Source organism: Apis mellifera, linkage group LG3 (assembly GCF_003254395.2).
Source record: "Apis mellifera strain DH4 linkage group LG3, Amel_HAv3.1, whole genome shotgun sequence".
Taxonomy (NCBI): Eukaryota; Metazoa; Arthropoda; class Insecta; order Hymenoptera; family Apidae; genus Apis; species Apis mellifera.
In genome coordinates, this window is record NC_037640.1 from 1,877,382 (window position 1) to 1,905,021 (window position 27,640).

Genomic DNA, 27,640 nt, shown 5'->3' on the forward strand with positions numbered 1-27,640 from the left:
TCAATAATAATATAAAAGATAATTTGTAATTTATTATATGTTATATTATTGTTTTATTTATATAATAGTTTCAATATTTTTCATAAATATAATTTCAATTTTCAATTTTCAACTGTAAGATAAATCAATTTTATATTAAAAGTGATGTCTGTATTTATTATCATACTATTGATAAATGAAAAGGCTTGGATTATTATTGTTCTCAGGTACAGATTTCACAAGTATTTCATACAAAAAATAAAATTTATTTTTCATTTTATGAAATAAATAGTTTGTTATTTATTATTATTATTATTATTTGCTATTCAATTTAAAAATAATGGACTTTTCATAAATATTTATATCATTAGAACTATTTTTTACTAATACTAACTACATTAAACTTATTTTATTTTGAATCCTTACCTCAGAAATAAATATTCAATTTATTATTTCAAATTTCTGTAATTAATTAATCAAATAAAAAATATGGTCTTTTAAAATACATTACATTTCAAATAATAATTAAATTATTACTTGAAATAAATTCAAATTCTAGATTTGATTGCAATTATTTTTTTTTAGAATTTTTAAACGCACCATTGTCTACCCGGCATAGCCAAGGTGAATGGTTTACACCTCGCGAAAACTAGTCGAGATTCAACTTCTTGCAGACTGAGAAGAGGTCTTCCTGTGTCGCGTGGTGGTTCCATTACACCGGCATTAGCCGTTGCTTCCCTGTAACCCTGAGCTAAATCTCTGGCTTGCTGGCAATTCCTTGGCGACGCCAAACTCAACAGTCTCGTCATCTCTCTAAAGAAGTTTAAAGAATGTTAAATGTTATGTATAAAAAGAAGAATTTATTGATTTTTGTACGTATGGATGATTCATTCACAGTGAATATGAAAGATGAAATATTTATATGGAATATTTATAGTAATATTATAGTATAGCAAATAGTAAGATAATTATATTTATCTTACTAATTTTCATGATATTGAATAAAATAAGTTCAATTTGTTGTAAAATAATAGTTTTGTGAAACAATGATGAAAACAAAAATAAAAGAATTAAAATAACTATTCAATTTTTAAAGTAATCTAAACTTTGTGTAAATATTACAAAATTGTACATAATAAGTTTTTATTTATATTATTATTAATTTATTTATGCCAATAATTGTATTAATTCATCTTTTAATAATTATTTTTTATATCAGATTTTATTTATTTCAAAAGTATTGTAAATATTTTTTATATAATATATCTATATCTTATATTTTTATTTTTAAATTTATATAATATGAAAGATTGAAAATAGAAATGTCTTATATTTATATAATTTATAATTATTCTTTATTGATCTTTAAATTTATATTTAAAGAGTAAAGTTTTAAAATATGGCATTCTTTTAAAATTAATTTGTCTTAAATAGATCGGTTTATTTAAAATTCTTTATCTTCTCTCAAATAAAAATCGATATAACTCCATCAATCCAGTATTAGAAACCAGAAAAAAATATTAAGTTTATAGATAGAAATTTAGATTTAATGAAGAATAAAAAAATCCTTACAGCAAGAGAAAAACAAATTTGTAATAATTTGTAATAATTGTAATTTATTGAAATAAAAAAATGTTTGTAAAATTATTATTAAATATTAAAAAATACTAATTTAAAAAAATATATTTTTTCACATAATAATTATTGATAAATTTTTGAAATTTATAGCTGTCAAAAATATCAAAAATCTTTTTTTTATTAAAAGTAATCAATAAAATATATAATTTGCTAATTTATTTTTATTTTATCAATCGAAAATATTGTTTTTTGTTGAATGCAAAAAAGAGCTAGACTCAAATTCATATTTTTATTAAATTTAGTGCGAAACATGAACTAAACTTGTTTTTTATCAATATTTACTTATATTTCATAATATAAAATTAATTATAATAATTTAACAATTTCCAGACATAAATATAATTATTAAAAATGTAACTCTTGCTGTAAGAACTTTAATTACATAACTTTTAATAAGAGTTTGTTGTAAAAGATACGAATAATTATAAAAATAATTTAAGAATAAATGAAGCTCAATTCAATCTTCCTTCATAAAAAATTTTTAAATAAAGAAATAAGTTTACATTCATCGCTTCACTATAAAAAATCCATTCAATTCATTTCAACTCATCAAAAAATAAAGTTTACCTCTACTTTATTCAATGAATACACTTTATTCATTTTATGTATTTCAGCATGAAAACAATTTTTGCAACTATCACTGTGAATAAATCTCCTACATATAATCAAAACTCTTCAATTATTTTATAAGAAAATTCAATTTTGAAAAATCAAACTTTAATGAAAATTAATATATGAAGAATATAATGCATTATGCACAGAAAAATTTACTATCATTTTCGTTGAATGCAAGATGTCTTTAAAACAAGAAATCTCAACATCTTTCACGGATCATTTTCTTTTCCAAAGATATATAAACTTTCTTGCATCCAACATCTATCAAGATTCTCATAACTAAAATAAATAAATATATATATTTATATATATAATTATTTATTAATATATAAATAATATTGAATATATATTTATTTAAATATTTTATTTATAATAAAAATAAATATAACAAAAAAAAAACATATATATTATATATATTATATTTTTGATCAATAAAATTAATAGAAAATTAAAAAATATTTATAAATTTAATAATTTAGTTAAATTTATGTTAAAATTTTATACTAATTAATAAAATTGTAAATTAGATTATATTTGTACAATAATAAGTAATAAAAATTCACAAGCACGTCTTATGGAGGACTGTACCTGTAGTGCTCCAGAGGCAGGAGCAACACGCCCGTCAAATCGGGCCTCCTTTTGTGCGGGACGGCCGGCTCGCAAACGAGCTTTGCGAACGCCGTATTTCGCCTGAGCGCGACCAATAGACAACAGGCGCGCTGCAACCCGCTCAAATATCTCCTGTATGCCGCTGTGATCCTCGGCACCCTGCACAAATAACTCTCGACTCCGCCTCCCTCGTCCCGGATCTCCTCGGAGATCTTGAGCAACTCGTCCAGGTTTTGGAAGAGTATCAAGTAATCGGCGGCGGAGAGCACGTCCCGCCTCTCCGCTAGGGGCGCCATGAAACGCGTGTGACCGCTCTTCAGGATGCCCCAGTAACGCGCCTCGCGCACCGACAATTCCTCCTCGGGCGGAGCGTCCGGGGCGAGGTTTGGGAACACCTGCACCCGTTCAATCGGTGCCAATTCGTTGTACAATTCAAATTAATCGTTGCAGCATGCACGAGATTTTTTTTTAATAGTTTATATATAATTTGTTTTCAATATATATATATTGGGTTGGCAACTAAGTAATTGCGGATTTTACTCATAGATGGTTTCAGTTGAATTTTTAGGTTTGCTGGCGTAATCCAAATGTAAAACACATTTTGTTATTTGATAGTTGGCAATTCAGCTGTTAATCAGTAAAAAAAGTTTTTTGATCGGTTGCGTAGTTTTCGTTTGGCGTTCGTTGAAAAATGGAAAGTCAAAAGGAACATTATCGTCATATTTTGCTTTTTTATTTTCGCAAAGGGAAAAACGCATCGCAAGCTCACAAAAAGTTATGTGCTGTTTATGGCGACGAAGCCTTAAAAGAACGGCAGTGTCAAAATTGGTTTGACAAATTTCGTTCTGGTGATTTTTCACTCAAAGACGAAAAATGCTCTGGTCGTCCAGTTGAAGTTGATGACGACCTAATCAAAGCAATAATCGATTCGGATCGTCATAGTACAACTCGTGAGATTGCAGAGAAGCTTCATGTATCACATACATGCATTGAAAACCACTTAAAACAACTTGGCTATGTTCAAAAACTCGATACATGGGTTCCTCACGAACTGAAAGAAAAGCGTTTAACGCAACGCATTAACAGCTGCGATTTGCTAAAGAAACGTAATGAAAATGATCCATTTTTAAAACGACTGATAACTGGCGATGAAAAATAGGTTGTTTACAACAATATCAAGCGGAAAAGATCGTGGAGTAGGCCACGTGAACCAGCTCAAACAACATCAAAAACTGATATTCATCGAAAGAAGGTTTTGTTATCAGTTTGGTGGGATTACAAAGGAATTGTCTATTTTGAACTCTTACCACCCAACCGAACGATCAATTCTGTTGTCTACATTGAACAACTAACGAAATTAAACAATGCAATTGAAGAAAAGCGACCCGAATTGACAAATCGAAAAGGTGTTGTATTCCATCATGACAATGCAAGGCCACACGCATCTTTGGTCACTCGGCAAAAATTATTGGAGCTTGGTTGGGATGTTTTGCCACATCCACATATAGTCCTGACCTTGCACCATCTGATTACTTTTTGTTTCGATCTTTACAAAACTCCTTGAATGATAAAAATTTCAATAATGATGATGATATCAAATCGTACCTGATTCAGTTTTTTGCTAATAAAAACCAGAAGTTTTATGAACGTGGGATTATGATGCTGCCTGAAAGATGGCAAAAGGTCATTGATCAAAATGGACAACACATTACAGAATAAAATTATTTAGTTCCATGAAAAAATTGTCTTTGATTTTCTAAAAAAGATCCGCAATTACTTAATTGCCAACCCAATATATATATATATCCTCTGCAAATTGATATTTGTTTTGTACTGCATTTCGAAATCATGGGCGATCGATGATGATTCCATTCGTGTAAAAATTTTCTTTCTTCTTCTTTCTTCTAAATCAAATTAACTTAACTTAATTCGATTACGAATGATACTAATGAAGTAATTTTATTAAGAGAAGTATATATATATATATATATATATATATATATATATATATATATATATAAAAATTGAGATCAAACATTTACACTATATATATATATATATATAGTGTAAATGTTTGATCTCAATTTTTTCAAAAACAATGATATTTTTTCGCTGTATAAAATAATTTTATCAAAGAATTTTCGAAACTCGATTTATTCGAAAACTTTCTTTTTTTTAAGAGTCCATGATTTCGACACGGATTTTGTGCAATATATATATAACATTTGTCTCGACTTGAGGTGCGCTGCAATCGTATTAGCATCAAGAATGGGGGGCAAGGGAGGGGGATGGAGAAATAAATAAATGAAATACAAGAGATGCTTTTGAACAGAACTTGTTGAGCAACAAAAAAAAAAAAAGACAACTGTCGAAAGTTACATTAATAAAAACATAACTGTATCATAACTTAACCGTGTCCACTGACAAAGAAAACGGACACGCGCTGTACACTACGCGTACGCAGGATATACAAGATAGTCACGGAAAAGAATGTTGTACAGGAGATGTTGTTGTACGCGGTTGTTGTTCTTGGCATGCAACTCGAAAAATAAAAAAAAAAAGAAATAAGAAAGGAATAAGCTCTGATAAGGAGAGACGCATGCTCGCGTAAAAAAACTTGCTTTAAACTCGTTGTTTTTAAACGTTTCGACATATCCGCCCGATACGAATCTCTCGTAGTAAGTTTTTAATTCGACATTTGCTATAATCTTGATTATTCAAACAACTTAAACTAACACGCAAAACATTTCTCCGTTGATCGACGCGATTTTTTCGAGTAAAACGGTAAAACCTCCATTATTCGAACACCTATTTCTTTTTTTTTTTTTCTAATATTTAATTTATTAAATAATACAATAACTTAGCAATAACATCGAGGCATATTAAGCTGTTGTATTATAAAATGAAATTGGTAAAATTAACAAAAGTATTCATATGAAAAAAGAATTCAGTTCCAAATGTTGGCATCTTGATTTTCATTCACTGTTATTTCATCTATTTAAAAAGAGCAAGATTGTAATATAGATGAACGCTTTCTCTTAAATGGAAACGCGAGAAGATGATACATCAGAAAATTTTCTCTTATTGACGTAAAACGAGATAATACCTGGGGATGAAATTGAAAATTCCTATTTTAAAATCCGTTTTCAAAAAATTCGAACGAATCTCTTCTTCCAGTTCTCCTCTCCTCAGAAAATATATAATCGAGGTTCCACCGTTCGTTCGCCCGGTCGAGGAAGATGGAAGAATGATGATGAGAGAAGGGGAGAGGGAGAGAGAGAGAGAGAGAGAAAAGAAAAACAAATAATCAAGCTAATAATCACGAGCAACCAAAAGCTTTCCTCGTAACCCTTCCTCCCCCGCTTTCGAACGAAGCGAGCCTCCTATTTTTTCCCGAGCAACCGAGCCTTCTACCAGGCTCAGACTAGGACGCCTGTACCGACCTCGGCGTTAAACGCAACCGCATGGTGTCCGCCGCCGATCGATTGCTGCAGGCTAACGTTCATCGAGTTTGGCCGATGCATGGACGAGTGAACGTTCCCCTTCCTATAGACCTCCAGTATCAACTGATTCGTGGCAGCCTGGATCAATCCAAGGATCTCTTCCCGCGATCGCGTCACCACGTTTGTCATGTCGACGAAAACAACGTGATCACCTGGCCTCAGGCCGGATCTCTCCGCGGGGCTGCCGGGGTCCACGCGTTCCACGCGGGGTGGTCTTCCCCAGGAGAGCGAGAATCCCCATGGAATCTACGGGGAGGAAAGGTTTAATTAGATTGTTGAAATATTTGAACGAGGAAGAAATAATAAAAAAGAAAGGGGGAGAGAAAGGGAGGGAGAGACTGAACCGTGTAGAAGGGGCGGAGGAGGAGGGAGGTTGGTTACAATGGAGGGGTGCTCAGGCGGAGGTCACGGCACGAGACTCGTTTTCGTTAATGCCGTGGATAAAGAAAGGGAAAAGAGAAGAAAAAAAAGTCTATTTCGAGTTTTATTCGGACTTGTTGCGTTTAATGCCAATTATTAGAGTGGACCACCTGCGATTCTGTCGGACAAATTGCGCGAAATGATTGTGTAATTCTAGGAAACTAGGTTTCTGAGTATGTTAAAAATGATCAGAAATGATCAGAAACATGTGGAGAGGTATTTTATAAGTAGTTAATGATTGAGGTTTCTTTGTTGGTTTCTTTATTCGTTGTTTGGATTATATCAATATTGGAAGTTGGAAATTATATTCATGAAAGAAAGGAAAAGTATGACTCACCTGATTAGCAGTTTGTCTTATCAATCTCCTAGTGACAGTGCATGGTGTTCTACCACCTTTGGCTGTGAAACCCGGGTGCAGGGGTAAACCGGTTAGAGGATCGATAGGCTCCAATTCGAGATGCCTCAAATACGTCAAATCTTCACCTCCCGAATTATTATTATCTGATTCTCCGTCCTTCGACAACGGTGGCGAAATTCCACAGTCTTGGGGCAAACCGACGTAAGGAGTACTCGTGTTTCGACCGGTTCCCGCTTCTAACGGATGCCATGTCGCTTCCTTAAAAAACACAATCGTTTATTGAAACGATAAAACATAGAATCTTAATACTTTTCTTAAAATTAAAATTAAATTAAATACCGTGAACATCGATATATCATCGATCGATAATTCTCTCGAGCATTTATCATAGCTTTCCTTTAACGTGTAAGATTGTATTTTAATCTTCATCTAATTTTTAGATTATTATTCTACTTTATCAATATTCGATGATAATTAAGCAAAAAAAAATAAAAATTAATTTATATACGTTTTACACTTTATATGACAGAATTATCAACAGAACATGAATATTTTCAATAGAATCCCAACGATGAAGAACACTGCACAGTAAATGGCCACCACGATCATCTTTTGCTTCGCACAAGTTGGGGGAACAAGTTAATTTTGAACGATTTTGATCAAATTACCGAGATGTTGCAACGATACCTGCCACCTGCCACCTTTAACGAGGTCAAAGCGTAAGTGAATCTTTGCTAGGTAACGTTCCAATTATTTGATTCGTAACAAGCTTAGCCCTGACCTTAAGGCAAGAAGACTTACGAATCCTTGTAAACAGCTGACGTGCAGACATGTATCAAACAATTTCGTACTTAGTGTTCATGATCGAACGATAGTTTTATTTTTTTTTTCTTTTTAATTTAACCAAGTTTTTATTCAATTTCGTTACAATGAAATCACTTTTACGTGAACGAAATATTAATAAAATGTTTATTGTTTGATATGGCTTCATTTAAAATAGAATTTAGATCATAAAATATCTTGTGATTTTTTTCTTTTATCGAATCATTGTTCAATCAATGTATATCTTTATCAATTTATAATAATATTTTATGTAAATTATAAAATTAAAAGAATTTTTGAAAAAAATTTGATAATTAATCCATTAATTGAATTATATTCACCTCTTTATTATATATTTGGAAAACAGATGATTGACTTGATTGAATGATGAATTTAAATTGTCGTTTTATAGTTATGTGAATGTCTTTGTAATATAATTAAAAATACAGTTATGGTTATAAAAATTATTCATAGATAGATATTTTTATTTTTCAGTGAAACATTTTTTTTCATCATGTTCTAAATTTCATTGGAATAGTATTACAATTTTTATAATCGTATAAAGTATTAATTTAATAATTTATAAATGCTATAAATACAATGGTGTGTAAATAGTTTCTTGTTGCCAAATATTATTGCAATTTTAAAATCTTTTTCAGAAATTTTTGATTCATTATTATATATCTAAGAGCAAATTTTTTCATATCTTGATTTTCTTAAAAACGAAATCTTTTTTCTTAAAAAAAAATATTTTATTGCAATGTAAATAATCCCCGTCTATTTATATTATCCATTTTTGAAACATCCTATATGAATTTGTTTGTCTTTCGACAAGTAAATGGATTTCTACTAGAGTATACAATGTGTGTATATATATTTTACTATTAGAAACTAAAATAAAAATAAAAATTGACGTATAAAAATATCGGTTGAAGCTTATTTATTAAATTATAAGCAATTTAAGCTTGTATTAGATAAAAAGAGATGGATATCACGAGACATCTCTATCTCCGTTACACCACCGTTTTACTTTCGCCTCACTTTATTTCCGTCTCGCTTCATCCATTAATAAAAATTTAATTCAAATCGAATATAACTTAATAAAACCGACATTTTTCAACTTTTTCAACGTTTATTTTAATCTCTAGAATTTATTCTCGAAAAAGATAAAAATTCTACGAATACAATACGAACACTCTGTATAATAATATCAAAAGCAATATAAAATACAAATATTTACCTTATCTTGAGACAAGGGTAGAGGTAGAGTCATACAGCCCAACAGCTCGCTACGTCTAAAACACGAAAACGAGAAAAATATATATGAATATTTATATCACTTTGCGTCAAATAAAGTCCACCAATATTAATGATCACTCATACCAGACAGGTGTGTAGCTATTGATAGACACATTACACTCGTTTAACTTTTCAACTATTTACATTGGAGGGAAAAGGAGAAGGCGGACAGTTTCGGTCTATCATTTCCCGTATACCGTTGCAGAGACGCGCGGATGTGATCGAGTGCACGTGGCGGACACGGTGCGCATGCGCTTCCAGGGAATCGATTCCCCTCCTACCGCAAAGAATCCGCGCATACCCTAGAAATTCGTTTGGGTATTTAGATGGACCATTGGTTCGGTAGGTAAAATTATCCCAATTCAAGCCGCTCTTATCGACCGATAAATTTATCGGTATATATATATATATATATATTTTCATTCGAACACGGCCATTGCGTACAATTGTAACACTCTTAAAGATTCTTATTTTGAATTAAAATAATTAAATTTGGAAAATTTAAACGCAGAGATAAAAAAAAATGCTGTCAAACAACATTTACGAAAGACACTCGAGGGAGATTGATAGAGAATATCGGGAGCAGGGTTGGTTAGCTCGTTCGTCTTGGACTAACGAGTCATAGTTCTTGACCCCAATATCTTTTCCTCGGAGACAGAGGCCGTTTCTATACCGTTTCTTATTGTGTAATACAATCGCCATCGTGCAAACGATCTTTTCCCTCGTGTTGATTCGTTCTATTTTTTTTTATCCACCCACAATATACAGAATACACCCGATCAATGCCTTTCATCGCGACATTTCTTTGTTACATTTTCTTTTCTTTATTTTTCTATCTTATCCAAAAAAAATTTCACCAAAATATGATTTCTTATCCCTCTCGATAATTCACGTAGCGCAAATAATTCCAATATACTCGTGTGTGATTCAACGTGGCTTGCGTGAGATTAATATCTCGTACGAAGCGGCACTACTTACCGGGTTAACCGATTATCATTTGTTATCGAGAAGCACGATAGGCAGGAGAGACAATGTGAAATATAACCGATTCGAAGAGATTAGAGAGATTTAAAGGGGGACGGCTCGCATGTCGGCCGTAAATCAAAGTGGACGATCAACAAAGAATCGTTTTCCGGGGTCGAGCACGTTTCTTACGGGGGAGCGGGGCTCGTGCACCCAACCCCTCTTCCTCGTCTAGTGTGCACTTTATTTCTCGGGCATGCTCACCTTGCACGACGATCTCTGTGCCAGACCGCGATGTCCAGGGACGTGGGCTTGCTGCTGCAGTGATTGTTGTTCACCGGGCAGGGCAGTATCAAGGTCTCGTGGAATACGGGATTCGGCGTTGCCCTGTGCACCGCTGTCCTCTTCACCACCCCCTCGCCGTTCGTGTTCTTCAAACTTGCCTTCACGTAAGCGTGAACGGGACCCTCGTACGCCCTTCTCAGGTCCTTGCACCTTATCACTGCGTGAAACAATAAAGACAGCCTTATCAGGACATCGTGCCACGATATTCTTTTCTCACGATTTATTAAATCACAATCTTTGAGGACGGTCGATGATTAATAAACAGAGTATTGGGAACGAAATATATAATATCCTTCACACGCACTACTACTACGCGCACCCAGACGATGCCCGACCAATGCGGCACTCCTCTACTTGCTACCGCAACCAATGCTTTCCTTCCTCTCTAATTCTTTCTCTAATCAATTTTCTCTCCCTTTCCTTTTCCTTTCTCGCAAAATATTGCGGAGGAATATCGTGGAGTGAATTTCGACCAACAGGGTCGTTTAATGTCCGCTCCCAACGTCGAAAGTGGGAAGAAAAAGGGGGAGCCTGGAAGGGTTGTTTACGCAAAAGATGTGTACCCGCGAAGAATCAATGTTGTGTAGGCTTACTAACCGGGAGCGAATTGCCAGCAGGGTCTGTGGGTTACTGGCACAGTCGTCTATCGCGGGGTGCCAACTGAAACACCCCCTCTCGTGGCACGTGACTGGCGCATGCCTCCTCGCGGCCGCGGTTCAGGGACGTGCTCCCGCGCCCCGAGACCCCTCGCGATAATTCTAATGGAATTAATGTACCCAATGCCTCGGTCGTTAATCCTTGAGAAATGTGATCACGCGATACTCGATTTTTATCGCGCGACAAAGCGCCGTTATAAAAGTCGTGTGTATGCAGCTACATTTTCCCGTTCGAGATTTAATTTATAACTTTTTTAATTAATAACGATTATTATTGCGTTATTAATTATTAATTCATTAAAATTTAATTTTCGTTGTGTAGTGAATAGATACGATGAGAGTATTCAAAGATAATTTTCTGCTCCGACTCCTTCGTTTCTTTCATCCAACTTAACTTAATGATCGATAAGAAATAAGTTGGCTATATCAAAATATTGCATAAAAAGTGACCCCGATTTTGAGACGCGTCGCTTCCGCGACATTGGAACGAATTTGGCGACCCGATTGAGAGAAGGAGAATTACTTTAAATCGTACTGTATTGAATAAACGGATCCTCCAAAGTGCTTTGCATTTATTCCGCTTGAAAATGAAAAAAAGGATTGAATAATTATCCAAATCTCACCTCGAACGTGTATTTGATCTGCGACGACCGAATACTCGATCTCTATCGATCCGTGGCAATTCGGTCTCGGTGGTTCGGCGGTTTCCGGGCTGAACTTGAGACACCTTCTCACGGTGGCGACCAACGGTGTCTCGGGCGTGTTCGTCACCGAGTTCAAATACGATTTCGAGCTGTGAAAGTCGTCGGTGAGGGTTGACTTGGGGCTGTCCAGATCCCAGGTATTCGTTTTCCTCCCCTCCTCCCTCCCCCGTCCCTCGAGGCCGCAAAACAACGCTTTTGGCTCGAACTTCTCGTCGCCCAAAGTGGTGTCCAAGTCGGTCTCCAGAGCAAGCTTCTTCACGTTTCGATTCACAGCCTCCGCCAAAAGGGTGGGTTGCGCCTCTGTTTTCGTTTTAGCGGACGGGCTACGGCTGGTGGAGCGTCTCTTCGCCCGTTTCCCGTCCAACGGTTTATCGGTGTCCTTTCGATGCCGCTTCCTTCGTATCCCGCGTTGCCTCTTCAACGTAAACTCGCCGTCGAGGTCGTTGGTGGGCGAGGCGAACGCCCACGACATGGGCGAGGGATCCTCCAACAGTTGGCTGGCCGAGGAGACGGAGCTGTCGTTGTGACACGAGCCCCCCTCCTCCTCCATCGCCGTCTCTTCTCGCTCCGCGATCGTCTCGTACGTGTGATCCGTCTTCATCGTCGAATTCTCCTCCTCGCCCCCTCGGCTACCACCCAGAACCTTCTTCCTCTCTTCCACATCCCCCAAAAGGATCTCGGCCACCGTTTTTCCAGTGAAATTTACCTCCTGCTCCCTGAACGAAGAAACAGAACTACGTTAATCTACAACTATTCTTTTTGAAAGCTTTGTTTCAAAAGTAAAATTAGATTTGTAAAGGGTGGCCCAAAATTAATTAAGATTTGAATTTGCCGCCATTTTTACATCAGGTTGTTGACAATCCTGGAAAAAAGAACAGTTTCACTGAGCTGAGAGTTTATACGATACAACAATGTGGAATAGATTATTAATCATGAAAAATGATTATATTGATGCTGGTTTTTCGAGAAAAATAATCCTAAGTGATGAAGCACATTTTCATTTCTCGATGGCTTTGTTAATCGCTAAAATTGTTTGACGCTCGAAGAAGCCAGAAGTGTGATTAGCGAAAAACAAATGCACTCACAACATGTCACTGTTTGGTGCAGATTTTGGGCAGGAGACATCATACTTTTTTGAGAATGAGGCTGTTAATGGTGCTCGATATCGCGACACGATAAGTTCTTTCTGCCAAAATTGAATGATGTGGTTTCAACAAGACGATGCCACATGCCATATGAAACAATTCAATTATTGCACGAGACATTTCCTGGATCAGAATTGGCCCTCTAGATCGTGCGATTTAACACCATTAGATTTCTTCTTATGAGGTTATTTGAGGTCTGTGTCAACAATCCCACAACCACATTACAAGAAATTCAGTCAATTATGCAGAAAGATCACGAAAAATCTCGACGAAAGGTGCCTATATACTTTATGATTCGCTTAAAAAATAAACATCTTAATTTTGGGACACCCTTTACACATACATAAAATCGTTAAATAAATAAAAATAATATTCCCTTACCTGTTGAGAACTTCCGTAACCGTGTTATCCATGTTCTCGAATTTAGGTAAATCTTGGTCGATGGCCAAACTCGACAGTTTGCCGAGCAAAGGCGTGTGACCTTTGCCCTTGGCCGCCGCCGAGGGAGCGAGCTTTCCGTGATACGGCGTCCTGCATCTCGAATGAATCCTCGTGATCTTGGCGAGTTTCGGCAGATACGGCATCCTCGTTCCCTCGCTCGCCTTCCTCCCTCCCTCCTCGTTCAACGACCTCGGGTAGATGGGCCTGGCCACGGAGAACGGGACCGACTCGGCCTCCATCACGTCCTCCGGGCTCGTGGCCATCGATATTTGTTGGAAAAAGTCGGAGACGTGCGACTGGAGGTTCGCCCTCGCCTCGTTCACGATATTTTGCGGGAGCTCGTTGTCAGTCGGGAAGTTCTTCGCGACCCTTGCCTTCCTCATGAACAGGGCCGGGTCCGTGGGAAGCGTAAGCGCCGTGGGACACCTGCCGCCCTGTGGGAGGAACGTTAACGGGCCGATATCGGCGTCGACCCTCGGCGTCCCTTGATAGAAGCTCTCCGATGACTTCTCCGTCTGCTGTTGCGACATCGATTGACGTTTGCTCGCCCGCAAATTAGGCTTCGTTGCCTGCGAAGAAAAATATGCCTCTTTCTTTATCGTTCCTTCTCTCTTCGTCTTCTCGAGAAGAAGTTTATTGGAGAGAGGATACTCTTTTTCGTGTCTGTTATTTGAAAAATTAACTTTCTTCTGAGATATTTAGGGAATAATATATAATATATATTTATAATATATATAATATATATTAATATATTTTTATAATATATAATTAGGATATAAACAGATTTATTGGGAATAAGCTGAATTCGATGAGTGAATAAGGGAAAGTTAGTAAAATAGATATGACATTATATTCACATTATATAGAATTTTAATAAAATTACATAGATATTATATAGAATTTTAATAAAATTAATAGAAGTTTATTGGAGGGAAGTTATACTCTTTTTCGTGTTTGTTATTGTTTTGAAAAATTAGCCTTCTTTTGAATGAGATATTTAGGGTACAAACAGATTTATTGAGAATAAGCTAAATTCACTTGATGTGTGAATAAGGGAAAGTTAGTAAAATAGATATGATATTATATTCATGTAGAATTTTAATAAAATTAATAGAAGTTTATTGAAGGAAAGTTATACTCTTTTTCGTGTTTATTATTTGAAAAATTAGCTTTCTTCTGAACGAGATATTTAGGATATAAACAGATTTATTAGGAATAAGCTGAATTCAATGAATAAAGGAAAGTTAGTAAAATAAATATGACATTATATTCACGTAGAATTTTAATAAAATTAATAGAAGTTTATTGGAGAGAGGTTATACTCTTTTTCGAATTTGTTATTTGAAAAATTAGGTTTCTTCTGAACGAGATATTTAGGATATAAACAGATTTATTAAGAATAAGCTGAATTCACTCGATACGTAAATAAGGGAAAGTTAGTAAAATAGATATGACATTATATTCATATAGAATTTTAATAAAATTAATAGAAGTTTATTGGAGGGAGGATATTCTTTTTCGTGTTTGTTATTTGAAAAATTAGCTTTCTTCTGAAATATGGTTTAGGGTATAAACAGATTTATTGAGAATAAGCTGAATTCACTTGATGTGTGAATAAGGGAAAGTTAGTAAAATAGATATGATAGAATTTTAATAAAATTAATATTTTGTAAATGTACGTTGGATAAATTAATATCTATGAATAGGTTAATTTATGTTACAAAGAAATTGGTACAAAATCGTTTTATTCTTTCTACGAATCAATTTAAACCACTGAAACTGAACGAATATAATTCGAATATTATTTTACCAATTGTGCGATGAATTATATACATCGATATGTTCTTAAATCTTGGATAAAAAACTTGAAAAGAAAAAGGAACAATCTTTTATCTCTTATTTATATTTTGCTCTTGGATCAATATTATTTTCAATAAATCTAAAAGTTTCTCCAGACAATTAAGACAATTAAGAGGAATGAAAAATTTTAAATCTTTCCTTATTTTAAATCTCGTCATATTCAACATTTATTTCTATTATTAGAAAAAAATAAAACACGAGAAATCGAAAGAAAGTACCTGAAAATACGCCCTCATATCGCTGCCGTGACTTCTGCACCTCCTTCGACGAACCGGCGTCGTTCTCGCCGATATATTTTCCACATTTTGCCCGGGTATACCCCTGGCTTTCGTCCCAGCGGCAGGAGGTGTGTTGGATAGATCTCTGAAAGGTCTACGGGGCGCCTTGTTCAAATTAGGTGGACCGTGAGGCGTCGAGCTGCTCGCTGACAATGATCTCGAAACCGTCCACTTCAGCATCTCTGAAGGCAAGAAGCAAATCCCTAAGTAAGCGGAATACGTGTACATTCTTCTAAAGTTAAAAAGCTTCATCGATTTAACCGCGATTCGAGAGCGAGAGATTCATCGGCGAGGAAATTTATTTTCTTGAGTCGCTTCGAAATAATGTTCTTCGATATTTCTCTTCGTGATTCGACAAATTGTTGAAATTGATTATTTGAATAATTTTTGTTTGTTTTTTTTTTATTGTAAAGGTAAAAATTATTACATAGAGATTATTATATAGAATACATTACAGAAATCTCTTTGAAAAAATTCAAAAAATTTTTCATTATTTCTTTCATTGATTTAAAAAATTATGGAAAATTAGATGAGGATAATTCGTTTGATTAAAATATTTAACTTTATTTTTACAAGCAGAAGAATAAAAGTTGAAATAAAAAAAAGAAAAGTCAGGTTCTATTTCGTAAAAATTCTATTTCTATTTATTATTCCAATTTCGTAAATTTTGTATTAATAAGTAGCTGTCGTTTAATCATTCGTTGAAAGTCAAAGTGTTAACTCGTGTTAACAATTTCAGGTGTATGAGTTTCACCTGTTTTGCTGTTTCCCGTATGCCGTGACAGGTGTTGTTCATTCTGTTGTTCCTTTGGTTTTTCGTCTCTTTTTCTTTTTTTCTTTTTTTTTTTGTCACTGTTCTTCATCCATCCCGTAATTAAAACATTTATTTTCGGAGTACGGCCAAGTATAGGAGGCGCCCTTCTTTTTCCTACAATCGAGTCCCTTTAACGCGAGATTGCACGATAACATTCCCTCTTCATCACGAGCGGACGTTACGTAATTTTTGTTTCGAGTTCGTATGTTGAAAATCTGTACGCTGGAACTTTTATTATCTTTTGATCTTTTTGGATGAATTATTACGTTTTGGTAAATTAATTAATTAATTTAACGGTATAAAAAAATGTAAAATTAATTTGCCAATGATTTTTTAATACTATATGCTTTTATCAATTTTTATAATGTAATTTCTTATTAATTTTTCAAGTATTTTATTTCAATAGTTTAAAATTTTATTTTACAAATATGATTAGGATCAATATTCTCATTTATGCTTTACTTTTATAAATTTCTTTATAAATTAAAATTTGCCAATGATTTTTCAATATTAAATGCTTTTATCAGTTCTGTAATATTTTTATCTTCCTTCTAATTAATTTTTCAAGTTTTTATTTCAATAGTTTAAAGATCATATCTAATTGTCAATTTTATTTCACAAATATGATTATGCTTTACTTTTATAAATTTCTCTATGAATTAAAATTTGCCAATAATTTTTCAATACTAAATGCTTTTATCAGTTCTGCAATATTTTTATCTTACTTCTTATTAATTTTTCAAATGTTTTATTTCAATAGTTTAAAGATCATATCTAATTGTCAATTTCACAAATATGATTTGAATCAATATTTATGCTTTACTTTTATAAATTTCTTTATAAATTAAAGTTGAAATATTTTCTTAACTAATTTTTTACTAAAAATGATTTTATATTATATTCCATTATTATTTCTATTACTTTCCAATTACAACAATTACAAGTTTTAAAAAATATAGACACATAATCACAAATTTAAAATCATTATAAAGCATCATAGTCTTCATTTATCTATATTAATTTATATTTGATTACTTTCCTATTATTATTCCTCCTTTTTCTTACTACTTACAAAAATATACTTTTCAATCTTTTGTATATTACATATACAATAAATTTATAAACAAACAAAACAAAGTTTTAAAAAATATAAGACACATAACCTTTAAAGCATTAGAAAATTAAAATGGATTTGTAACATTGTAAACAGTTTAATTTAAAACTTATAGAAACTAACAACAATAATATAACGAGTGCAGAATGTAAACAAAGTTTTGAAGGATATCCAAAGACAGAAAGACTTTTATTAACGAAAGATACAAAGAGGAGGAAAAACACGGGCGACAAAATTGTAGCAATGTCGTTTTCACTTTTAACGGTTCCCCCGGCAAGCCAGGTACGCAGGGTGTAGCCCAGCGTGTATTGTGAATTAGGCAGATATAAAAATGCGTTAATTTGCATACAGGCTGTTGCGTCCTTCCATCGTAACGCGCACTTTTTTTTCCTTTTTCTCTCTTTCCTCCTCTTTTCCATGCACGTTCACGTTTTATTTTCTCGAGCCACTACCTGCGCCATCACGTACCATCGTGCACGATGAAACGTGCACGAGTACTCGCATATGCGACGTTTACACGCATGCCCTTCGAACGTGTACGGGGTAGCTGAAACAGCATGGGCACCTGCGCATATGGTGACGGTCGCGTAACTTGCCTTCCATCTGGCCCCTGCAAGCACGAGACCACGCTCGGTGTCGAAACGCCGAGAGAGACGATCGCTATCTTCGCTTATTTCACCCGTCTTACTTTATATATATATATAGATATATACAACGTATGTTGCACGCCTTTCGCGACCCTCCCATCGAACACCCACTTCGAGGGCAACCAGCACTCTTGTACCACTCTGCAAACCGTGAGAAACGAAACGAAACGTGTGAAAAGAATACGATTCATTAATCCAAGTGTACGAACGAGGTTTCACTAATAATTGGTACTCTTCTAGGAAGGTTTAAATAGGTAATAAGTTGAATTAAAATTGATAAAGTAATGGATAATGATTTGGATTTTGAAGATTGTAAGGAAAAAAAAGAAAAGGTATGGAGAGTAAATAAGAGAGAATGATATGATATGATTTAATTTTTTTATAGAGTAATAAATATTTAAGCTATTGAAATATAAATCTTTTTTATAATTTACAACAATTATTATTCGTGTGATAAAAATATTTTAAATTAATTTGTAATATCGTTTTATCTTTGAAATATAAATAAATTTTTAATTTAAAAAAAAAATTAACTACATGTGAAAAATAACCATGAAATTCTTTTTACTATTAGAAAACGATTTTGATTTTTTCTCTTCACTTAATTAATCGTTTTATCTTTGAAATAACAAATAAATATTTTTAACACAAGAAAAAATTAATACATGTGAAATTCTTTTTCTTAAAAAATAATGATACAATTTTGATTTTTTCTTTTCGCTTAATTAATTTATAATATATCGTTTTACGTTTTATCTTTGAAATAACGAATAAATATTTTTAATATAAGAAATATAATTACAAATTAATTACATATACCATGCAATCATCTAAAAAAATTTATCAAATTCTTTTTACTATTAGAAAATACGATTTTGATTTTTTCTCTTCACTTAATTAATTTATAATATTGTTTTATCTTTGAAATACAAATAAATTTTTAATATAAAAAAAAATTAACTACATGTACTATGTGAAAAATGGCCATGAAATTCTTTTTACTATTAGAAAATATGATTTTGATTTTTTCTCTTCGCTTAATTAATTTATAATATATTATTTTACGTTTTATCTTTGAAATACAAATTTTTAAACAAAATTTATAAACAAAAATAAATTATATGTACTATGTGAAAAATGACCATGAAATTCCTTTTACTATCAGAAAATACGATTTTGATTTTTTCTTTTTGCTTAATTAATCGTTTTATCTTTGAAACAACAAATAAATATTTTTAACACAAGAAAAAATTAATCCCGTGTGAAATTCTTTTTCCCATTAAAAAATAATGATACAATTTTGAGCAATTTTTCCCCCTTTTCACCCTTGTGAAACTTGAATCACGAAGTGGTTTCAAGGATTTAACCGGCGAAATACGTTTTTGAAGATCGCACGCGGTTTGTTAGTGGCGAGTTTAAGGGAATAAAACCAGTCGGACGACACGCGTTGAAACGCGTGTTTAAAAAGCGCTTCGAGGCTACGAGCACGCTAGCTAGAACGAGTAACGGAAAATGGTGTGCATTCTCTTTGCATAATGTCCTCTTGCGATTTGCGCTAGCAATGAATCTTGAAGGTAATAGCAAAGCGATCGTGTTAACCGCACCTGCGGTAAAACCTGAGTGAGTGCCGTTTTGCTTGTTACGTTCCAACCGAATTCCTTCCCGAAGGAAGTAGATGCGTTTTTAATGATTTATAACAGATAACAGTGATATCGTTATATTTTTGGATTATATTTTGCGCGATGAGAATTACTCTTCTCTATCAGAAAGCATCACAATCTTTATGAATTAAAAGTTAAGCTTTTCTTTATTGGGAACAGATCAGTATTGACAATTTTTCATATTAATAAGTGAAATTCAAGGTGTGATTTTTTTAAAAAAAGATAAGAGATTCTCTTCAAATTTTTTACCTCGATAACGAAAAAGTAATTTCTTCGAGGCAACTCTGACTTGAAAAATTGACAAATTCGATGAGAATGCAAATCTAAGAAAAAACAAGAAATTTTTGAATTAATGAAATAACAAATCGATAAATTTTATTGCTTTTAATAAAAAATAATTTCTCAGACTCTAATTTGAAAAATTGAAAAATTACCTCGATGAGAATCTAAGAAAAAATTTATTTTTCAACTTTTACAATTTTACAATTAAACAATGTCTCTCAAAGCGATGGACAAATAATTGCCAAATCCCTCTTGAAGCATACCAGCTTCACTTCTTCTTCTAATTACTTACTCGTGCATTGCTACGATAGTACAATTGACAGAGGAAAGGAGAGAAGGAAATAGTAACCCGATCAATCGCTTTAATAAGCGCAGCTGTATAGTAACCCCGTGGACGATAATTACCAGTTAACGATAAATCTTAAATGTGTGCGGGGCAAAAAAGTCTAGGAAGTTAGGGGGGACCTAAGGTCTGTCCACCTGTGTCCCTTATCGTATCCATCTAACGATCACCGATACACCATAGCCAAACGGCCACAGCTCTAGTAGGAAAGAGACGTCGCGTTTTATTATCGTGCTGGCTGGCGCACACTGTGAACCGCAGGAAACAAGTGCACAGGAAAGAGGCGGAAGGGGTCTCCCCGTGAGAGGGAGACCACGTTAAATTGTCCCGTTTGATTTGTTACGAGCATTTAAACGCCGTTTAAAAAAAAAAAAGAATTCGTTTCAATTGTTTGTTGGCAATAAACGATCTTCTTGTCTCTGTGAAGAGATTAGATGGAATAAATTTGGCGGTAAAACTCTCTCTCGAGAGAAAGAAGAGTCATTTCAGAGAATATATTTCTAAGTGTTGAAAGTGTAATAATTTTAGAGTTAATTTCTTAGAAACTTCTCTTGGGAGAATCCTCCATTTGAGAGTATTTTTCGCAAATGCTTTGAGTGGATAACATAATTTTACTGTTCTTAAACGTTTGTTGTAAAATATTCTAAAATATTTATTGTAACTTAAACGATTGTAATTTAAAATACTACGTCGAGTAATCGAAATAATAGCAACCCTATCCGTGAAAAACGAAACGAGGCAATTTTCAGTAAGATGTTTCATCGTTTGATGAACGCGTGTTTGCAAGTGGCAAACGATGACATTAAATTGTTCCACTCCCTTCGGTTTACTGTTAGCGTGGATGGAGCATGGCCCATATCTGTCCCTTTTTATAGCTTGTAAAGTATAAAACGACAATGCTCGTTACGCTTTTTCGATGGCCGAATGTAAGAAAAGGGGGGGAGAGAGACAGGAGGGGACCCTCGATCAGGTTTAATCCGTTTTGCCGCTCTCCCTTTGCCTACCCCTCCTTTCACGGAGGGCCCCGCGAAGGACAAGACAGGATCGAGTACTTTCCTTCAACCGAGGAAAGAAATAAAAATGGAGCGACGGTTAAAAACCTTAACATGCTTGCAAGCACGCCAGACGACGACCCCCTTTTTTCCTTCTCCGACCTTAATGTATGCTGTAAAAGTTGTTTTTTAACGACTTTGGCGTTGGACGACGCTTCTCGAGGATGGGAATTAACCGAAGGAGAAAAAGAGAAAAAGGAGAACGTCCCTCGTCCCCTCCTTGAGACCTGCTTTAATCGTTGCATTAATCGTTCACGTATGTGTTCGCTTTAAAAATTCGATATTTAAATGCGGCTCATTCAAATGGATTGTTCGGATTTTAAGTTGCACGGAATGGCATCGATGCTCACAAAAGAGACTTTGAGAACTGGGATTTCTTCAAACAACTTCAGGTTCGAACATTTTTATTTAAAGTTAGATTTTAATGGAAATTAAAAATTGGATCTCGTAATTACGTTTTAACTATGGTTAATTAAAATTATTAAGAATCCTTTAAGTAATTTCTTTATGTATTTGTTGTCTTACTTTAAATCGAATAATCCATTGAGAAATGACTTGTCTCTTCCAAAAAATCATCACATGCTTCAAATAATCGTATGAAAAATAATTCAGACAATGCATTAATTCAATGATTATTATTTTTCAGCAACGTCTGAATAAAATATACAATTAATAAAAAGAAATTGAAATAATATATTATCTTTAGACAAGTGATATTTCTCGATAGCAAATCTAATCAAGACATAACTTTCTTGCCAAAATAAAAGGATCTACGAGGCACAAAATTTCTTCAAAAGACAAATGAGAAAAATAAAAATAAGCTACCCCCCTCGAATTTTTCACCACTGCGGTCGTTCGCGCGATAAATTTGCGCAGAAACAGATGCATCGCGAAAAATACCGCTTGCACAATACGATTATTCACGGATCGAAGGAGGGTATTAACGGTTCCTCCTCTCCGCCGAGAAAACGAAAAATCCTAGCGCGAGCCTTGATCGAGGCCGGCCCCCTCCTTCCACGCATGAAGGGAGATCCACGGATTATCCGCTCTTGCGAAATAAATTGGTCCAGCCTAGAATAAGTTCGAAGCATCGAAGAGAGGGACGGTTGGAGAATAGGAAACTCGTCCACCTTGATTCGATCTCGAAAAAACTTGGAACGACAAAGTTTGTAGAGAGATTGAAAAGAGAGAGATTGGATCGAGTGATCAAGAATTTGTTTCCAATCGATAATGGATGAAGATACTCAAAGACTTCTATCTATTTCTTTAACAAGTACAAATTTTTTTATTTTATAAACAATCGATTCGATATCGAATCTTTTCGATATCCTTCATTTCTAGATAGATCTATTTCTTTAGTTATATAAAATGAAAATTTTATTAACATTCGAATATCCCGAATATCTGATCATCGATAATGCAAAATGATAATACGAATGTCAATCACTCGACTAAATTTCAACCAGATAAAAATCTCGATCGATCGAAATGCGTGCAAATCTTCCTTTCCTCCGGATCTCTCGTCCAAGATTCTCTCCAACCGGACAAAAAAAAAAGAAAAGAGATCCCATATCGAAAGATAAAAATCGAAATTTCTCCCTCCTAGACGAAAGAGGAGCGTTAGCCAAGAAAGAACCACCGTTCGAGGAAAAAAGAGAGACAGAAAGAGAAACACTCGAGAAGAAGTGAGAAAGAGAAGGGAAGGCAGGTGAGCACTTGGTACCTAATCCCTTTTGAAAAACGTCGCAAACACACGAGCGCGAAAGCTACACGCACGACGCGTAGTATACGGGCCGTGTACAGATCGTGGCCAACTCCCCTCTCTCCTCCCCTTAAAAATACCCTATTCATCCTGTGAGTGAACACCCTCTTCCCCTTACCTTCGAACCTTCCTTCCTTCCTTCCTTCCTTCCTTCCTTGCTTCCTAGACTCTCTCTCTCTCTCTCTCTCCTCTCTTGGCTCCGCAGAGGCACGGCTCTGATTTATATTGAATTGACCCGGGCCCTCGCACACCTTTTCCTCCGGTGACGTTTCCCTCGAAATCGGCCCCCGTGTCTCGTCGAGTGTATACAGGTCGGAAGGGGCGCAAGGTGAGAGAAACGAGCGGATGCACGGATGCGGGGAGGGGGAAAGAAGGTTAAGGGGGAGGGAGGGAGAGACTTGGATTTTATTCTAGGAGGAGAGAGAGAGAAAGAGCCAGTCGAGGACAATCAAACGCGCATTCACGAGAGGTGACGTGCTCGGTTTTTGGCAATGGGGCGAGGAGATCGAGGAGAATCGGGAGCAGGGGATATAGGAAAATAGGGAGGGAGGGAGAGAGAGAGAGGAAAACGTGAAGACGAACTTTCGGTTCGCGCTCTATTTCGAGCACACCTGTCCTCTCTCCTTCCTTCCTTCCTTCCTTCCTTCCTCCTAGTGGGTCCCGTATTTCCATTATTTGAGAGAGTCTAGCACCGCGATCTTATTGTAACCGATGTTTTTCGCCGTTTATCGTCGTTATGTCGGCTTTTGTCTTCGAAAGGTGGATAGATTGAGTATTTTGGTAATTATTCTAACTTTTCTGATGATATTTGTTACTTGTTATAGGGAACACTTTGTTGTAAAAATGTTTGCTCAAATTTTCAATCTGCCTATTCTCTAGACTAATTATATAATTAATTTTAAATTTAGTATGAAACAAAATGAGAAATTGAATAAATTTACTTTGAAATGAAATCCAACTCTTGCTGAGATGACACAAAGCTATAAAACAATCCAGAAAGTTAATAAATCTTATACCATCATATTCAATCTTGGAATATTCATTGTAGGTAAATAATAATGAAAAATAATATCTCTCCTCGTGAAATTCCAAATTCACGGTTGGTATGGAACAACCATAATAACAACATGGATGGAATGGATAACAAAAGGAGGAGAGAAGAGAAAAAGGAAGAGAGGAAGAAACGCGTTTAATGGAGAATTGAAATTTTCAATCTGCCTATTCTCTAGACTAATTATATAATTAATTTTAAATGAAACAAAATGAGAAATTGAATAAACTGTCTTTACTTTGAAATGAAATCCAACTCTTGCTGAGATGACACAAAGCTATAAAACAATCCAGAAAGTTAATAAATCTTATACCATCATATTCAATCTTTAGTATTGGAATATTCACTGTAGGTAAATAATAATGAAAAATAATACCCTCGATCGAGAGGACGGTTGGAATGGAACAACCATAACAAGAACGATGGAATGGATAACAAAAGGAGGAGAGAAGGGAAAAAGGAAGAGAGGAAGAAACGCGTTTAATGGAGAATTGAAATTTTCAATCTGCCTATTCTCTAGACTAATTATATAATTAATTTTAAATTTAGTATGAAACAAAATGAGAAATTGAATAAACTTTACTTTGAAATGAAATCCAACTCTTGCTGAGATGACACAAAGCTATAAAACAATCCAGAAAGTTAATAAATCTTATACCATCATATTCAATCTTTAGTATTGGAATATTCACTGTAGGTAAATAATAATGAAAAATAATACCCTCGATCGAGAGGACGGTTGGTATGGAACAACCATAACAAGAACGATGGAATGGATAACAAAAGGAGGAGAGAAGGGAAAAAGGGAGAAAGGAAGAAACGCGTTTAATGGAGAATTGAAATTAAACTGGAAATTTGCAAATTGTAAAGGAAGTCGGGGGCCACGTTTCCAAGCACAATCTTACCCTTTGCCGGGGTGAGGCAGGGTTGAAGCGGACATTCAGGACGCGCCTCGAAAATAAGGCGGGAACAATGGAACGAAACGAGTCCTGGCGAACAAACGCCTGGCCATTTAAATGGAGGGATCCTCGAGAAAAGGTTCCTCGAGGTGGACCCACGGGGTCCTTCGAACTTCGACAGGAAAGTTTGTATAGGACCCACGACTAGCTTTGCTCGCTCCTTCGTTACGAGCCCTTTTCATTTCTCTCTCTCTCTCTCTTCTTCTTATCCTCCTCTCTTTCGCCCTCCTCCTCCCTCCTTTTCCCTTTCTTTCAAAGATATAGCACGCGCGGTCACTTTCCTTTCTTTACTCCTCTCATTCCTCGCCGCCTTGCGTCAACCAGCTCGTAATACATAAAGTCTTGCGTATTATTGCAAGATAGGGAAAAAACCAATTTTGAATTGATCTATTTTTATAAAAGATATTTCGTTCAACGAAGGATCCTAATTTCTTATTCGAAATTAATTTAACCTATAAACGAGTTTTAAGTAATATTTTTGTACCTAAAGTTTTTACCAAGCCAGATATTCTTTTCCAAAGAGGTGATTCTCATGATTAGAAGAAATCTCTAATTGATTCGGAGAAAAGGAAACGATCGAGAGATCCAAACTTCAACTTGAGAGATCAAATCTCAAGAATGTCTCAACGAATATTTCAAAAATTATCGAGAAGAACGAGGTAAATCTCGAAATACTCTAAACTTTTCGTCCCAGCGGACGGTCGTCAACTCTCTCGAGAGCGAAGGTCGGCGCAAAAAAAGGAAGAGGATTGCCACTCACCGCGTGTCCTTGGCCACCAGTATTCGACCCGTACATCCAAACTCAGCACCTCACAGGTTCGATCAAACCACTTGGTTTCGCCTTGGTTTCCGCAGTTTTCTCGCTTCGTCCGGGCACATAATCCACGATCACACACGATAGATGGATGGAGGCGCGCAGGATGGACGAAAGGTGAAACGTGAAAGGTTGCGGATGCGCGACCGGGAAGGTGTCGGGTCGTGCCACTTCAACGGCTGGTTCTCTACTGGCGTGGTGGGGCAAGGACGTGGGGCCTTATGTAGGAAAGGGTCCCTAGGTGAGGCTACGAAACAGGAGAGACCGGCTGTCTCTCTATACTGTCCGTATACTGTACTCGCACATGTACCCCCACCCTGGTGCCGTGACCTGATCCAAGCAAGCCCCGGCCACTCCACTCGCCCCAGGTGGACGCTCCATGATCTCCGGGCTTGAAGGTGCTGGTGGGTGTTTCACGATTGCCGGCCGTCGGAATGTTGACCATTGATAACGGAAGGAACGAATTTTCCATGGACCACGCTTTATCGATATATTTCTCTTTTCCCTTTTTTTGAATTATATTGTACAAGTAACTTTCATATATAATATTATTTAATTGATATTGTAAAGAAGAAGAAGTTTGATATTGTAAAAGAAAGAGATATCCTTGAAAAAAAGGATATTTTTTATTTTGGAAAAATAAAAGTATAATTAAAGTTTCGTGTCGGTTTTTACTTTTTATTTAAAAATCTGATGAAAAGGAACGTTGGAAATAATATTTTTTGTAATACTCACTCTACTCATTTACATGCATACACGACACACCTTTACCAATTCTGGCAAAATATGGTAATTGAAAATCACATAGGGTCTCGAGTAGGAAGGTAGATTGCAATCCGAACGATTTATGCATATTTTCGGCGCGATTCAGTATACGTTGCAACCGTCATTTGAATGCAACTATGCTATGAAGCAAGGAGAAAGTTAGAGGTGAGTCTAAACCTGATTTTTAGATTTGCGAAACTCGAGTCCAAAAACTTTGCAACATCTCTTTAAATCTCTTCTCTAAAAGTAAAAGTAAAAAGTATCTATTTTTTTTTTTTTTTAAGAGTAAAGAATTGAAAAGTTTAATTTTCTGAGTTTCTTTCTAAACTAGTAATGAAATCAAGTGAAAGGAGTCAAAAGTATAAACTTAAATTACAATCAATTAATCTTTGTAAAGTTAATTAATGCAAATTATTTTTAAAAGTATTTTTCTTAATACCGACACGAGAAGTGATTTCAGCTCGTTAGATCTGTTTACAAAGTTACATCGAACCCACACCAGAATGGTAGGTCTGTCACGTGATTTCTAATCTCACGCTTGTTTTCTCCATAGAAAGCCATAAAGGTTCGATCCCTCGATGGCCAGGTAAAACATATATCTTTCTCAAAGACACGTTGAAAACCTTCTCTGGTCAGAACTGTCGATTCTGAGGTACACCGCAAATGTCTGCCATTCATGCAACATATTGCTACAAAAAAAGTTATACCTTTAGTATCGATATAATTATTTAATAAACGAAA

At 35.0% G+C, this 27,640-nt stretch overlaps 1 protein-coding gene across 3 annotated transcripts in view; it reads right to left on the reverse strand.

Moving 5' to 3' along the window:
- LOC409703 overlaps nt 1–26,324 on the reverse strand; it is a 32,892-nt gene extending 6,568 nt beyond the window's left edge. For 2 of the 3 annotated variants that reach the window (XM_026439471.1, XM_026439472.1), the window contains exons 1-9: nt 15,576–15,815; nt 13,438–14,066; nt 11,831–12,627; nt 10,471–10,708; nt 9,185–9,239; nt 7,102–7,380; nt 6,285–6,590; nt 2,821–3,236; nt 580–792 (exon numbers count right to left, since the gene is read on the reverse strand). In XM_026439471.1, the coding sequence (XP_026295256.1) occupies nt 580–792; nt 2,821–3,236; nt 6,285–6,590; nt 7,102–7,380; nt 9,185–9,239; nt 10,471–10,708; nt 11,831–12,627; nt 13,438–14,066; nt 15,576–15,815 (3,173 nt within the window). Of the gene's footprint in view, nt 1–579; nt 793–2,820; nt 3,237–6,284; nt 6,591–7,101; nt 7,381–9,184; nt 9,240–10,470; nt 10,709–11,830; nt 12,628–13,437; nt 14,067–15,575; nt 15,818–26,080 lie in introns of those variants that run through there. The other variant, XM_393201.7, reaches the window with a different exon arrangement.
- Nucleotides 26,325–27,640: the final 1,316 nt, after the last annotated feature.